This window comes from Gobius niger (genome assembly GCF_951799975.1).
Source record: "Gobius niger genome assembly, chromosome: 9".
Lineage (NCBI taxonomy): Eukaryota > Metazoa > Chordata > Actinopteri > Gobiiformes > Gobiidae > Gobius > Gobius niger.
Window position 1 is genome coordinate 24,176,593 of NC_136860.1, and position 13,790 is coordinate 24,190,382.

General features: G+C 42.9%; 1 protein-coding gene across 1 annotated transcript in view; it reads left to right on the forward strand.

Moving 5' to 3' along the window:
• Nucleotides 1-13,790, forward strand: part of man1a2 (mannosidase, alpha, class 1A, member 2) — an 82,807-nt gene that overhangs the window by 18,745 nt on the left and 50,272 nt on the right. Inside the window, exon 4 of the mRNA XM_079563137.1 lies at nt 6,518-6,614. Within this exon, the coding sequence (XP_079419263.1) occupies nt 6,518-6,614 (97 nt within the window). The remainder of the gene's footprint in view (nt 1-6,517; nt 6,615-13,790) is intronic.

Consider the following 13,790-nt stretch of genomic DNA (forward strand, 5'->3'; position numbering starts at 1 on the left):
AGTCCATATGTGCTGTCAGGTTGTAAGTGCTCAAATAGCCCTCCCTATGTTGTTGTTACATTTGTTGTATCCTGTCTTTCTTTTTTGCAGTTCCATTTTTTTTTTTTTGCATTTCACAGGATTGTTAAGAACGCGACCCATGCCCAAAACATTTAATCCCCGGCACTGGCTCGACTGTTTACACAAAATGTTTACAACTTTCAAAGGTCAGCAGCGAGCAAACATATTTTTGCTCTAAAATTCCATCTGCATCCAAGCATTTCTTAAGATTGTGTATCAGAGAAAGATGGTGACATATGAAATTGCCCACGAGGTGAAGGAAAGTCAGGAAGGGGGCACTCTGAATGGTCTTGTGAGATTGCTCAAAACACCGATCCTAGGATGTGTTTGACAATAACATGGTAAAAAGCTCTGAAAACGCTTTGTAGCACGATATCCCCATTTAAGTTATTCTCTTTTAAGACGGAGGAAACGCAATTCTCTTCTTCCACTTTAATTTTCGGCTTGTTTTCCCTAATTCGTTTTCTTTTTATTATGCGTCGCTTGTTTAGGAGTTGACTCGAAATAATTTTGCTGTGTGACAGTTTTAATGAACCTCTCCAATTAGCGCCGCCGAGGTGATGTAGAGGGAGTGACAGAGACGATGGCTGCGCACAAGATTACATATCCCACTGCGACGCTCTCCCCCAAGACTTTCCATACATAAACACCGCGTTTCCTGCCAGGGCAGTTGAGTGTAACCCGCATTGTATCCTGTATTTTCGGTTTGTGCAGCTCTGTGGTTGCATCATTCTTTACAGAAACGCTATGTGTATTCTTTCAAAGTTCATACAGGCCTCCAGATTGATAAGAGATTGTGTAGCTATAGTAAAGAGGTGGAAAATGTGCTCTATTGTTATGACACTGACATTGTTGACCGCCCACACTGAGAATAAAAAATTATGCAATCTTTGTTGATCTCGACTGGTAAAAAACAAACTGATATTTCCCGTCAGTGCATTTGCCAACTTGTTAGATATACAGTATTTTGATAAATATTCAAGTTGTGTTTAGATTATCAATAATGCATCTTTGTTGTTACAGTTGGTCACCCTTTGACCATCTACATTACAGTCCTTCAGCAGATTCAGTTTGAGCAATGGATGGAACGATCCTATATTGGTATCGGATATCAGAGCCGATACTGGAAAAAAATTGGTATGGGGTATCCGATACTGAACCGATAGCAGTTTTGGCTCTCACCGCTTTAAAAACACAACTTTCACCGCCTAATTCTGAGTGAATATGGACATGCTGTTTGCCATTTTGAAGGGAAGAACCTGGAGTTAGTTTTAACCTCCGCAAACATATTTTTGATCACCACTCAAAATGCTGCGGCTAAGAGCAGCATGCTAAAGCTAGTGGGAGAATGCTAAAGCTAACGGCAACTAAACTAGGCAGGGTCAGAAACTATGATTACCTAAAGAAGCCTCATAAAATAAATCGGCCACTGCTGGAGTGGCCAAGTGTTTTTATTTCAGTTTATGAAATGCTGGTGGGGATTAACTGCTATAAGATATTTGTAATGCACAAGTTGTAATGATCAGATGACTTCATGTGAGCTCTTCTTGGAGGCATCGTTTAATATCGGATATCGGCAGATTCACAAACCCCAAGTATTGGTAACGGGAGCAAAAGCGCTGGATCGGCACATCTCTAGTTTGAATCTGAGAGTAAATGAAATCACAACTAAGTGATTGCAATTAGAAAGTCACAAATTATCCATTTGTTTAAGTGAATAATGGTCTCTGCAAACAACAAATCCTCTCGTCTTCTGGGGAACTCTACGAAACCTGCCTACGCCATGTTACCTCTACAAACATGACAAAAAGCGCATGTGATTCTCATTGTGGTTTGTGTCTTCTCTCAAATGTTAACAATCTGAGAAAATAAGAAAGCCAAATCTAATTGCTGCTGCAGTACTTGTCAGAAACACTTGAATAGCCTTTATCTGAAAGAATGTCATTGTGTTTTATGTCTGTGCATCATCATCAACACAAATTGTTACTTTCTTTAAAAAGTGGGCTTGATAGAAACAAGCCACTTTAACTGCGCCGATTTCACGACAGGTTTATTGCCGCCCCCTGTCCCAGCTTTCAGTGTGAGGAGCCATTCAGCTGTGGCGCTGCCCCCATCCCCATGTATCTTCTGCGAGGGCTCCATTAGGACGGATGGGAAACCTCCATGGGGCGAGTTTAAAGCAGGTGTTGGAGACGTGTGCCTTAAATCAGACGGGACGAGTCGTGAGGTCACACCAGGTCTCTCATAACTCCCCCAAGATCCCAAACTTCCGAACGATATCCCTGGCACTCGAGATCAAACATGGCTCCTACCAGTACACGCTGTTCCTGTGTTCTTGGCTCTATATTAACTTCTGCTATCACCATAGCTACCATTGCTGCCAACAATACCACTACTTGTACCTCGAGTCCTGCTACAAACTCTTGTCATTGTGCTGTGAAAAAAGTGAACAATGCAAAAGTAATGGCTCTGCTCTGCGCCACTTGCTGTAAAGGGATTTATTAATATTTTACTGCCCCGGGGTCTGCAACGTTCGACCGTGTGTGGGACTTTAGTATATTATATATGGTTACATGAGTCACGCTGGGTCGTCCTTTGGGAAAGAGATGGCTGGAGGCTGGTCCTGCTGCTTTTTACTGCACACCGGACTCGGGCAACTGGTCGGCTGGCTTTTGGCTGCCCCTGTGAAGGTCAAAGCGCTTTATCCACTCTGCAGGCTTCCTGGTCATTAACATGGAGGCCAAACCTGGTACCTGGCTCTGCTGAATACAGTCAAAAAAGACTTTCCCCTTACTTTTCCAGTCTTACGTTGTCCCATCCCATTCATAACATGGTTCACCCCACACCCATGAGGCACCCATGAAAAACTACAAACAACTGCAATATGGTCAGAAATCCTTCTTTAGAGATTCTATTTTTTCCCCCTTAAGCCACGACTCAATTTTTTGTACTTATTGCTCAGATAAATCAACCTTGAAATGACCTATCCAAAGTAAATATTCAAATCCCCACCCGTCCACTCTTTATCAAAGCCGGCAGTGGAGTTGACGCTTCACTTTTCCTCTCCGACTCATCAGTGGGACGGCGAAGGGGAGGGGAGAGCGCTTTTTAATCTCCCTCTGACTCTGACCTTAATAACATGGGGCCACTCCTGGACCGCCGGGCCGTTCCAAACTGTGCTTCAGAGTATAATGTGTGGTGATTAATACATTCACTGTGGCACTTTGGTGACTGGCCCACATAGAAATAAGCAGATCACTTCCCAAGACGATAACTGAAACATACAGCCACAGCTTTGAAAATCTCCTCAGACTCGGAGCAAAGGCAATAGGGTTGTGCCGATGGACGATATCATCGTCCATCGTGATGGATGAGCAACATCACGAAGGAGAGCAACCATCGTGATGCCACGCCCCCTCCTGTCAGAAACACGCACTGGTCTTCTGTAGGCCTTGTAAACCTACAAACTTTGCAGGGATTGCACTGTAAATTAAATCACAGATGTAACTAATATGCGCGCTAGTGTCAGTAGCCTGCCAGAAGCCACGATATGTTAGCTGTAATTATTAAAGTAAAGACGCAGCGCTGCTCTAGTTCTGACGTGCGGGGCTCTCTCTCTCTCTCTCTGCAGCTCAGAGTTTAACAGCGCGTGGTTTTGCTTTGCTTTGCTGCGTACAGAAACTTAAATCGTTTTAAAATGACGAGATGGCTCTCACATCGGAGCTAGATGAGCGTGCGGATTATTCTCACGAAGGACCGAGAGAGGAAAGAGAGAGGAGAGAGAAAGGCGCGGTGCAGGAGTTACGAGGTCACGAGCACACGGACCGGGCGGCGCGTGGAGCGGCTTCAAAAATGTAGGCTACGACGCAAACTTCTAACTATTGTCCCGTTCACCCACTGTTTCTTAAACATTACGTTAAAACTGAGCAAATGCAAATAATAAGCTCCGATTTACATTTGTATTAGTGTGATAAGAGCCTTGGAGTTCACGCTCTGAATGAGTCGTTCTCCTCTCAGACTTTGCGCACAAGTTTTAACACATTTCTTTTGCAAAAGTCGTCTTCCGTGACTCTGTTCAAATTATGTTTAGTTTAGATCCATTTCGTTTTCCTAACATACATAGTAATATGCAGCATATATATAGGCTATGTAAATGTCTTTTAAAAAATGCTTATAATGAGAAATGGACGATATCATCGTCCATCACGATGGTTCACTGTAAACATCGTCAACGGCCAAGGGGACATCGCCCAATCCTTAAAGGCAAAGCTTTTTTTATTGTGTGATGCAGCTAGGTTTACTAACAATGTTTATAACTCTAAGAACGAGGTTATTGGAAAGTAGATGATTCGTTTTTGTGGAAATGTGAGATAGTGGTTTGAGTAAATGCGGCTGAGCTGAATACAAAGGGTGAAATGGTGGAACTTGAAAACCCCATTGTCTTTACTATGCTGTGTGTGTTGGCTTGTCTTTGCATAGGCCTTTGGACTCTGAGTTCTTGTTTAGGACAGTTTGCTAATGAATTGACAAATTAGCACATAATCTGCTATTTCGGCTTGTACAAACTAATTTGTTGGTTCCGTTTTCAAGGTGTCCTGATGGTGAGCGGTAGCTACTGTCAAAATCAATCTAGTATTTGGCTCCTTAATGACCAATTACTTTCCCAAGGTCCTTCTGGAACGAGTCATGTGTCAACTTTGTCAACAAGCTTGCGTTGCCACGCTTGTCCTTGCCATATGGACCAATCAGAGCTTGATGAAGCATCCAATCTACACAGATCACAGGGAGTGTGCCAGCGCCTAAGTGTCCATGTCCCAGTGTATATTAATCTGGTTTATAATGCTCGCCACGTGCGTGTGCAGCGTCATGGAAAGGAGCAAGGCCAAGAACACACCTCGTCTTTATTAACGGGCTCCCTGTCTTCTTCAAAGAAAGACTCAGACCTAGATCCCCTCAGGAGCTGAGGACCCTCTGAGACCCAGTGTTTGAAGTGCCGTCACCAAGGCTGCTGCCACTGGACTAACGCCAAATATCGCAATCTTTTCTGGCAGACACTACATTTTATCTATCAAAGTCAAAGATGCACTTTTTAATGTGCTGCTTTTTAGTGACGTGATTTTCTCTGGCACGTTGAAAAGTTACAACATTCCAACATTTTTTGCTTTTCATTGCAATTTGTCCACAGTCAACACCAGTGCTAATCCGACAGTAATATATCAGTCTGGAAAAGCTCCGGTTTAAAGTGTTTGGGAAGAGGATGAAGTTTCTTTTGGATATTTGCAGCTGATTGGATCACCAATCATAGTCTCCAAAAAAAATAAATGTTATTATAGTGTTAATCAGCATCAATGAAAGTGCTAGTATTTTATTTCATAAAATTCTTGGCACTGACTTTTTAAAGCATGTTCTGTTACTTTTAGCAACTTAAGAATGCACCGCACAAAATTCTCTTCATATAATGATATGGAGGACATGCAAATGTAACATACTCGGGAGCGCTGCCATGTTTAGAAAGGAACAAATATCACATTCGCAGATGTCCACTGAAGACCATACACATATCACTGAATGTGTCGATAGCACTTGAGTTAGAGCTGTGAGAAAGAAGAAATATTTGAAATGGAAGCAGCAGCAGTGCCGAGTGGAGCCTGGCTCTTTCTCTGCTGCTGCTGTGTCGTCTGTAGAGTTTGCCCTGCAGCTCCTTTCCTCTGTGTCAGGACTCATCTCGCCCTCTCCTTCTCTCTCATGCCTCATGGCCAGGTCTCCCTCACATCCTTCTTCTAAAGGTTAAATGAGGAGGAATCTCTGCTGTATTATTTAGAAGACAAGTGTATTGAGATTGCATCTGCTGTCATACCACACCACATTTTCACTTAGTGTAATGGTGAACCCATTGAGATTTGCAGAAGTGCAGAAGTGCAAAATACTTGGGCTGCACAATTAATCTCAGTCAAACCAAAATTAAAATTTGAAAAGTTACATTTAGCAAATTCAAATTTCTTTGGCTGTACAGTGTCCTTTTGCAAACCACTCTCCCTAACCATGGAGTTCAAACTTTTGCAAACATTCTCTGAAATGCATGTGATACTTGTATTAGTTGCGGCCTTTTTTTTGGTCTTGATGATCCTGCATGTGTTTAAATGATGCATGTGGTGAACTGAACACACAATAAAATACAGAAGTTAGCATGTCGTTCACTCTAACATATTCTTTTGCCATAGTGTGCGATGTATTCACTACCACAATTTTTCCATTGCTCTTGTCTGTCATGAATAACTCTATGGACCTGTTGACAACAATCATGTCTGATTTTGACTCACGATATCTGACATTCAGTCTCTATTAGTGAAGCTCAGGGGGAAATGAATATGTTTCGCTTTCAAATGAGCTGAACAGGTTTATTAAGACTGAACACACGCAACACCAAGTCTGAGGATTTTCTCTTTGTGTTTTGCAGATGATGAAACATGCGTGGGACAGTTACCGACAGTACGGCTGGGGTCACAACGAGCTCAAACCTATCGCCAAGAAAGGACATTCCACAAACATATTTGGTAAGTTGAATAATAATGCTTTTCAGTTCAATGGTTGCCAACAAAGTGGACGTTAAGGCTATGGCCACATATTTGATGTGTTACTTTTCGGTATAAACTTTACTGCGGAACTCAAGACTTTCTAATAGCTGTGTTATTAAAAACCAAAGGATAAGTGGAACCCTTTCTTCATTCCTCCTGGTTTCTTCCATGCTTTATAAGTGATGTGCCTGGTGTATTAGGCCATCAACAATGATATTCTTTCTTGCCATGTTTCTCGCAATTCTGTCGTCTATGATGTAAAAAGTGCCTAATATTTCCCCATCTCCCCTTCCCCTGTATACATGGAGACCCAGACATATTAAACAAATTAGTGGTGAGTTTATTGTAAATCTTTCATTCTCGTCGAGCTCCTCTTTCCCAGCGTCCCTGAGCAGCAGCTTGTGTGCGGTGTGAGGATGCATTCATATGAGGGTTTTGTGGCAAATTGAAATTTTCCATCTGCAATTTGTCCCAAGCCGGCGGTGTTATTCTGTGTGCTGTAGCTAAATGGTAGATAGATGATGTTTATTTTTGCTGCTGCCCATTGTATTCTTCCTTTCCCTGAGTCCGTGTATCTGCAGGTTATTAGATACAAGGCGCCCCAAACACACAAGGCCACACACAGCCACACGTTTATTATTGATGGGTTGCATCCTGTCACCCTACGCAACCTTCATACTAGAGCTGTGCGGGTGACAAGGACTGTGACAAGTATGAGAATTTATGTTTATTTCATAGCAGAGCAAACAGTATTAATGTACCAAGTTTCAGCAGTGAAGGAACAGCAAGAAAGATGCTACATTTCTGACTCAGAAGTGAAAAAAGGAACAAAATACGATCCTCATACTAAGCAGCTCTTCTCCAGATCATTACTCTCTGATAACCTCGAGTTCTCTGCTTGAACCTGCTTTTGTCTTCGTCTTTTCTCCTCTCTGTTGAAATGAGTGGAGTCCAAGCGCGGATACAAATGCAGCCTTTGTCTCGAAGGTAAGCAGTTCAGCCAAGGATAGTGTCTTGTAAAAAAGGAGCATGACACACGTTGTCTGAAACGGCAGCTTGGGAACATTCACGCTCACTTAGACACAGGCTCATTGTACATGACGGTAATGGCTGAGGTTCCACGCTGAGAGCAGCCGTGTGGAGGGAGACGTAAAGCTGTTCTGAATCTTTATGTACGCCGTGCGAGTGTCACACAATAGCACATTCATCTCTCAAGGTTCAGCCTAGTTCTTGTATTCAGATCTGCTCTCTTTGTCAAAGTACTTTAAAGTTTTGCTGACATTGCCTATTCTAAATCTCAGGTTTTAGTGTCTCTTGCCCAAGGACACTATAACAGCATGCGTCACCGGGAACCAGAATTCAAACCGGCAACTTTTTAGATGATGCACTTTACCTTCCGAGCCATTGTCGGCCGGTTAAATCGACGTGTGACTCACTCAGACTCGCTCGATAGGAGAGGTGAGTGGGGTAAAGTGTATTTTGAGCGTTGCTGCATTAACAGGAAAAAAAACACTGAATCACTTTATCACAGTATCACTGCATAGCTCAGGGATCACAGGATTGCAATTAGTTTTTATTGTCATATCACCCAGCCCTACACGCCATATCCATATCATTTTGATTTAAGCAAACGGGTGAAAGAAGAGGTTATCGTCAACCAATTTTAGGCAATAATGTAGTGAATCTGCTTGAGCAATTATTCATCGCAAAACATCAAGGTCAGCTTGTTTGTATTGTTTATTCAAGAAAATCCACCCAAACAGATTATAGCTGCTGTCATCATGTTTGTTGAACTTTGACCCGGGGTAAATTTGAGTGGATGGTGGTACCCTGACAAAGCCATGGACCTGCTCAGGCTGCCGTAATGAGTTTCAGTGGGACTCGTGTGTTTGTGCGGGCCCAAATCTACTGCTTTTGTTTGGGCTTTACGCGGCTGCACTTTGAATACACAAACATGCTCAATGCGATTTATCACGGTCACCCAGGGGTAATTGCGGGACATCGCTCTATTGATTAGCCCTGAAAGGATTTGACCCCAGCGAGCGTTGGGTCAGTAAAAGCAGAGGGTTGCTGCTGTGGCCTCTTGTTTGTTGAAGGACAGCTCAGTCTCATCTTTAAACGCCCGGCTCTGTGTTTGCTCAAAAACAGCTCCCAGGAGAGTCTGCTCATTTTACATTGATCTGGAGTATGTAAAGCCACACCGCTGTTTGTCCTGCATGTTGTGGTCACGCTGGCTGCAAATCCTGGTGTTTTTCAGATAAACCCCAAACTAAATCAAACGGTAGAGTCGACTGAGTAGAGAGGTCAGAGACTTGGCATTGCTTTGCGACTGTGGAAATTTTAAACACGCATGTGCACTGTTTCGTCACCGCCCAATGCTACATCTTGTGGGACACGTTCAACTCGCGCTCGAAGAAGCGATATGGTTTGTGGCGAAGCTTCGGGTACAACCACGTCTTACCCCTTAGGCTTGGTGTTTTGTAATATACCTTAAAATAATGTACATGTGTAGAAAATAATCCTAGGTTTGATAATACACTGCCTGAACAAAAATAAAAAAGTCGCCACCTGGATTGAACTAACTGTTGAGATGATGCAGTTGGCCAGGTAGGTTCAGCGACGCTACGGGCCAGAGCAAGCTCCATGGTTATCTTCCATGGGCTCAGCTGGTATGTGCCTGCGCCGCTCTTATGAAAAGAGAGGTCGTCTGAGGCGTGGTTTATTACAAGCAGCACTGAGAGCGGTGCTCTGATGGCAGCCTCACATTCATTTCCTCGTTTACATCGTGCTGCCTTGTGTTCTTCCTTAAGCATTATCGGTTCTCACAGGTCATCGAGAGCTAAACAATGTTCATGGCCAGAGAGTTCATGTAGCCTTCAGCCCTTCCACTGTAATGTGGGTCGGAACTCGCTTGACTGTAATAGCGTTAATGCAACCAAAACAAAAGCACATGTTCACACACGCACACACCGCTCCCCCCCCCCCCCTCGCTGCTTGCTGCAAGTCTGGTTAGAGGAAAAAGGCTGTCTTAAATGGGTGTTTCTCCACCCCACATACTTCCCACTTAAAGGAATAGGCCACCGTTTTTACATACTGAGATATGCTCTTACCTCACTTTAGCCGAGTTAATATATCCCCGTCTGGTCTTTGTCCGCGCGCTCTGCCAGGCAAACGGAGCACATACGCAGCCTCTCCCACATGTCACATAGCTCCAAAAAAGCTCACGATAGAAGCTACCACGCTCTTCCACGTGTTCCCTATTTAAATAAAGTTACGTGAAGCGTTTTCATGCGAAGTATATTTACACAGAAATGTAACGTGTCGATTTTATAAGCAGATAAAAAGGGGGACTATATTGTGAGGCGTAATGATACGAGGAGTAAAACGTCTGCGCAGTAACTCCTAAAGACTTCCCCCGCTCACTTCCGTCAATAACCTTTAGGAGTTACTGCGCGGACGTTTTGCTCCTCGTATCATTACGCCTCACAATATAGTTATAAAATCGACATGTTACATTTCTGTGTAAATATACTTCGCATGAAAACACTTCACGTAACTTTATTTAAATAGGGAACACGTGGAAGAGCTTGGTAGCTTCTATCGTGAGCTTTTTTGGAGCTATGTGACATGTGGGAGAGGCTGCGTATGTGCTCCGTTTGCGTGACAGAGCGCACGGACAAAGACCAGACGGGGATATATTAACTTGGCTAAAGTGTGGTAAGAGCATATCTCAGTATGTAAAAACGGTGGCCTATTCCTTTAAATGCGCTAAGTTTGGAGTGGCAAGATCTGAAAGTGCGCTCATACTCTGCCCGAAATGTTGCGCGATAGTCTGCATTTAGAAACACAAGATTAGGCCCTATGTGTCCAAAGAATGAGATCAGCTGACAACCAGAACATCCTAGATGACCAGGTTATTCCATGACATGAAGGGCATATTCCAAGATGCCAAAATGAATTGGGCTCACATTGTGAAAGAGTGGCTCAGGGAGCATGAGGCATAATTTTATTTCATGGATTGGTCACAGAGTCCAGATCTTAACCTGAGAACTTTTGGGATGTGCTGGAGAGAACTTTCAATAACTTTCAATGACTTCCTCTTTCTGACAACTTGCTGCTGGTGCAAAAGGCAAGGCTCAAGGTGGCAAATATGTAGATGGTGAGGTTATTTTTCTTACATGATGTGTGTGGATAGGATAAGGATCACTTCAGAGGGACAGAGCATTTCAGAAACAAGGTCACGATTCCAGATTGTGATAGAAGGAAGTAGAAGAGGTTTATAATATAATGTCTCACACTTAGAAAATCAAAGCATGTGTGAGTGATGGTTGACTCAGGGACATGTTAAATCACTTCCTGCTGTAGATCAGAAGACTATAGTGGTCGTGTGCCACACTGATTGGTTGTGTAATCTCCATGGCTTTCATGGCTGACCTTACCGTAGCGATGTGATTGGGTTTAATCTGGTGGATCCCAGTGGAGCAACTGCATTCTGCCAGTGACACTTTCCACTTCATCACTTCTCTGGAGGCTCACACTCTGATCATTTTAATCTAAGCTAGCAGAATCTCTCTCTCTGTGCCGCTGCATTGCCTTTTCCCATCGGCAGCTCGACATATTGGCAGTAAATGATATGAGCGTGGGCCTGAGGTGGAGCTGACGGCAGGAGCAGGAGATGATGTAAAAGTGGAGTGAACTGCGGACACATGGCTTGTTCCCCCGACCTGTTAATGCAGAGAGCTAACACATTATTAATGGCACTCGCTTTATCCATTATAGGATTACTTACATGCCGTTCTCCATAGAGGCCATCTTCTATCTAATACTCATGTAATACACACCTCCTCGTGTAAGCTAAAGCCCTGTCTAGTTTAGCCAGCTGTTTATAAATTAGGATATTATCAAACAGGCCTTCTTAGGACGGCAGTTTACAAGGAGGGAAATAATTGAATATTCACATCAGGCGGCAGATTGACCATTTGTGAAAGAGGCTTTAAAGTTTCCATCTGATCGCTCAAAAAGCGCCTCAATGTGTGTTGTTGAGCAAAGAAACAAAGGAAATTTACTTTGTAATTAAGGAACTGTTGGCTCATTTTTACTATTTCACAAGCTAATCTTCTGGTTTTGTTTGTACTTTGAACTTTGGTAGCATCTCTCTCCCCGTTGCTGCATTGAAGTGCACTACGGCATCACAGGGGCACTAACAAAAGAATGCACAGATTATTGGCGCTACGCAGTAAGGCTTTTCTCTGTCTGTCAAAGGAATGTATTAGCTGAATTTTGAGCAATTCAAGCTTTCAAACAAAGCATTACACGTGCATGCTCCTTCGTGTGCCCACATTGAGTGGTAGGTTTTATTTTTTTACTAGTTTTTTACTAGCCATACCGCCTTTGCTATGCCCAATCCCGTCAGACCTTGGAAGCTAAGCAGGGAAGGGCCTGGCAGGACTTGGATGGGAGACCGTTTGGGAAAACCAGGAAGCCTGGCGAATGGAGTGAGTGAGTGAGTGGTTGGTGGTGGTCGGAGGGGCCGATGGCACAGACTGGTCGCCTCGCTTCTGTCAGTCTACCCCAGGGCAGCTGTGGCTACAATAGTAGCTTACCACCACCGAGTATGGAGTGAACGAATAGTGCAATGTAAAGCGTCTTTGAGTGTCCAGAAAAGCGCTATATAAAACCAATGCATTATTTTTATTATCATTAGTTTTGATCAGATCCATGAATTCTGGGGTCTCTCTCTGTACACTGCTTTCCTATTCAGCATGTAGGCCATGGGTCCATGTGATTTGCTTGCAGCACCAAACGCAGAGCGATGTGTTCTAAGAAAGCATTGTGAGCATTGTGTTGAGACACCTTTCAATGCGGTCATGCGTAAGACTGAGGCAGAGAGGAGCCGTATAGCAATGAGACAGTATTGTGTTAGAAGAAGGCTTTATGGCTTTATTACGTAACTGTCTGATTCTACAGTTTTCTATTATAAAAAATAAATGGATATGAAAATGCCGGAAAAAAACATTTTATAAAAGTAGTTTCACAGTGACTTTGTTTTCTGACTCTTTACAACAATCACAGACTTTCTTTTTTCTCAGTTTTTGAGTATTGTTAAAATCTTATATCCGTGGTCAATTCCTTTTATATCTTTTTAAATAATTAGACATTTTTCGTAACAGTCTTTAACAGTAACAAAAATAGAGGGGTAGTGTATGCACCAACTTAACATGTCTAATCATCATAATATGTCGTTCTAATGTTGGATGTCTGACAGTGTTGTCCGTGTATTAAACAAGGGTTCTATGTAAGCCTGTGCTGAGCTGCTGTAAGCTGACAGCATCTTAATGCGATGTACACAACTTCCTGCCTCGTCAGGCCTCTGCAGTTTATTGTCTTTGGATCATAATGGCTTCCTGGCATAGTTAGTGTTTGTCATCAGCATCTTAAGTTTCACTTGGGGCTGTTTTACTGTGTGGTGTGAAGAGGGTCTCTGTTACACTGCTGCCAATCACAAGCCTGGGCAACTTTTCATTTGGATTAAAAACCCACATGTGCCAACTGCCAACAGTCATCCGAGGTGAAGATGTAATATTTAAGGTCCCCAGGGTCTAAACGTGCTATAATATGCCTTTACTTCCAAGAAATGGTTTGTACTGAATGCAATTTAAACCCTCAAATGACACAATGAATTTTGTGAAGCTTTCTGGACTTTTAAACATGGAAGCCCCACATCGTCACATCAGTGGGTGGGGGGGCAACCATTTTGAGATCATTTGTTTTTAGAAGAGATAGCCTGAATATGAAACAAGGCAGAAGTCCAGGTATGTCTTATCAAGGGAACATTATGATATAGTTAGAAGCTCATAAAAGGAAATATCACAATGTATTCTGTGCTTATTTTGTACAATGTTTCATAATGTTTTGTCATCGTTATCTCTTTTAAAACGCTCCGAAATTGCAGTTCTTCGATAATTCACTCTCAAAGCCTCTTGAGACGCCGTCTTTCGAGCACCACCTTATCGTTTCCTCATCAATTTTAAAAGCTAATCACTTCTCCCCCTCGGAGCTTAGACGACACGTTATGTTAATATATGTTTTCATAACTGATGGTGAAATTTGCTTCTGTTAAATATGAGCTAATAAATGCATTATTACTCTCACTGG